The sequence below is a fragment of the Sphaeroforma arctica genome (assembly GCF_001186125.1).
Source record: "Sphaeroforma arctica JP610 unplaced genomic scaffold supercont1.2559, whole genome shotgun sequence".
Taxonomy (NCBI): domain Eukaryota; class Ichthyosporea; order Ichthyophonida; genus Sphaeroforma; species Sphaeroforma arctica.
In genome coordinates, this window is record NW_014037999.1 from 1 (window position 1) to 2,063 (window position 2,063).

Genomic DNA, 2,063 nt, shown 5'->3' on the forward strand with positions numbered 1-2,063 from the left:
TATATATATATAGTACTATTATATATATATATATATCTATATATATATATATATATATATATATATATGCATATATATATCTATGCATATATATATATATAGATATCTATATATAACTAGTGCTATATCACGGGACAGTGTGAATATAACTCCTCTAAACAAACGTTCTCTCTCCTCCAGTGGATAACCTCCTAGGTCTATCTGTCGCAAACTGTGTGTTAGGAAGTTCATGTGACGAACCAGATTCGTCAGTTCGATTGCGGCGAGCTTCCCCTTCTCCTCAAACCACTCAGGGCAGGTTACGGCCGCGCTAGCAATCCCCCTGTTGAATCGCAGGTCCTCCTGCAACCACAGGTGTGCCGTCGGGGTCAGGTGCTGGGTCTCTCCCGTGCAGTATATATCCTCCGTAGCCGGCGATACAGATGCCTCGTGCTCCTCGATGTGGTCGTATACGGTGCTGGTCAATAGCGACCGGCGAGAGTATAGGGACTCCCACCCCTTTCCACAGTGTATGAAGCCTCTAGTTAGGATTTTCTCGTGTATCGATACTGTTCGGGGGAAACCCAGCCCCTGACCCCGACGGCACACCTGTGGTTGCAGGAGGACCTGCGATTCAACAGGGGAATTGCTAGCGCAGCCGTATAGAAGAAGAGAATAAATCATTGAAACGTGTAGTGCAAAAGTGGTGTAGAATATATGGCGAGAAGTGAGATGTTGCGTCAGTGACCAGAGGTTCTGACGGCAGGTAATGTCTAGTTAGGGCTATATAGGTTTGGGTTGTGGGATGATCAGTCCTCTTAACCTTGTATGCTAATACACTACTTGGATCGTATAAAGTATGAACGTTGATTCACTCTAAACCGTTTGTGAACTAAATAAGTTACTCACAATGGCTATGATGCAGAAAGAGCCGCACGAGTTTGAGGACTCGGTGCGAGGCAGGCGTATGGGTCGGTATGTTCAGGTCTTGAGGGACCCGAACTTGGTTTTGAAGCATATTCCGGGAAAAGATAATCCGGTAGCAGATGTGATGTCCCGGTTAGGCTACCATGTTGATCCGATTATGCAAGTGGAGTCTCCGCTGATATAGAAGCGTGTGAGTTTTGCGGATCCCTTGGTTACGGTACCAGACACGGAAGAGTACTCGTTGGCGCTCAGGTATTTTGACAAAGCGCTGCAGTGAGTAGGCCCCTTTCATGCTGAAGGGTTCGCGTTGCCGGACAATAACTTGATGGTGCCGTATAACTCGCCTACTGTGGAAGGTGGGGTGTTCGCGTTGGACACTTGGTTTGGGCGGAGTTGGTATATGAACGCTCCGTTCTCCAAGTTGGATGCTGGGGTCCAGAGGGTCAAGGCGGATAGGGCCACTGCGACACTGGTCGTGCCGTATTATCCGGAGACTGCTTGGTTTAAGCAGATGGTACCTTCGTTGGCGGATACGCCGATTGTGATTCCGCCTGCGCATGGGGTGTTCTTGAGGTATGGGCGTGAGCCTATGCCACCGCCGCCGTTTGTGACGTTGATTTGTCATCTCAGTCCGCGTTGTGAGAAGTTCACTTCGGCCGAGGGGTTTTGGGCGGCGGTGGATGCGCATCGACCTGTGACCAGTGCGTTGGTTAGGGCATTGGCGAATCGGCCGGATGACTTGGAGTCTTGTATAGTGCAGGATCGAGTAGCTCCGGCAGTGGCTGGTGTTGTTGAGAAGCCGGTCCGTTGTGGCCATGACCCCAGTTTGGGTGGTTTTGCCTTGAAACCGATTGAGCATGTGGTTGGGTCGTGTACTTTCATGACGACTACTGTCAAGCCTGATGAGTCGGTGTTGGAAGAGTCCGTGCGTCGGGCTGAGCGAGAGTATGATGTGCATCGCGCGCGTGGAGTTGCTGTCATGACTCGGGCGCAGAGGTTGCGGGCATCTGCAGCTGGTGAGGAGCTGACTGTTGAGGAGTCGGTGTCGTTGTTGGTGTATGTGAGTATATATGTGTGTATGTATGTATGTATATATATGTATATATATATATATATATATATATATATATATATATATGTATTATATATATAAGTAT

The 2,063-nt window shown here is 48.5% G+C and overlaps 3 protein-coding genes across 3 annotated transcripts; 2 read left to right on the top strand and 1 right to left on the bottom strand.

The window, feature by feature from the left end:
• Positions 1 to 154: 154 nt before the first annotated feature.
• On the bottom strand, positions 155 to 663 carry SARC_12756 (hypothetical protein; the record flags this gene model as incomplete). The annotated part of the gene is made up of 2 exons (XM_014293128.1): positions 155 to 211; positions 241 to 663. 2 exons carry the CDS (start codon positions 661 to 663, stop codon positions 155 to 157), a joined length of 480 nt encoding a protein of 159 aa, XP_014148603.1.
• Positions 664 to 782: 119 nt separating this feature from the next.
• On the top strand, positions 783 to 1,231 carry SARC_12757 (hypothetical protein). Its single transcript, XM_014293129.1, has one exon. It carries the CDS (start codon positions 890 to 892, stop codon positions 1,088 to 1,090), a length of 201 nt encoding a protein of 66 aa, XP_014148604.1. The 5' UTR covers positions 783 to 889; the 3' UTR covers positions 1,091 to 1,231.
• On the top strand, positions 1,232 to 1,962 carry SARC_12758 (hypothetical protein; the record flags this gene model as incomplete). Its single annotated transcript, XM_014293130.1, has 1 exon — positions 1,232 to 1,962. A coding segment is annotated over one exon (731 nt), but the record flags the coding sequence as incomplete, so codon positions are not given.
• Positions 1,963 to 2,063: the final 101 nt, after the last annotated feature.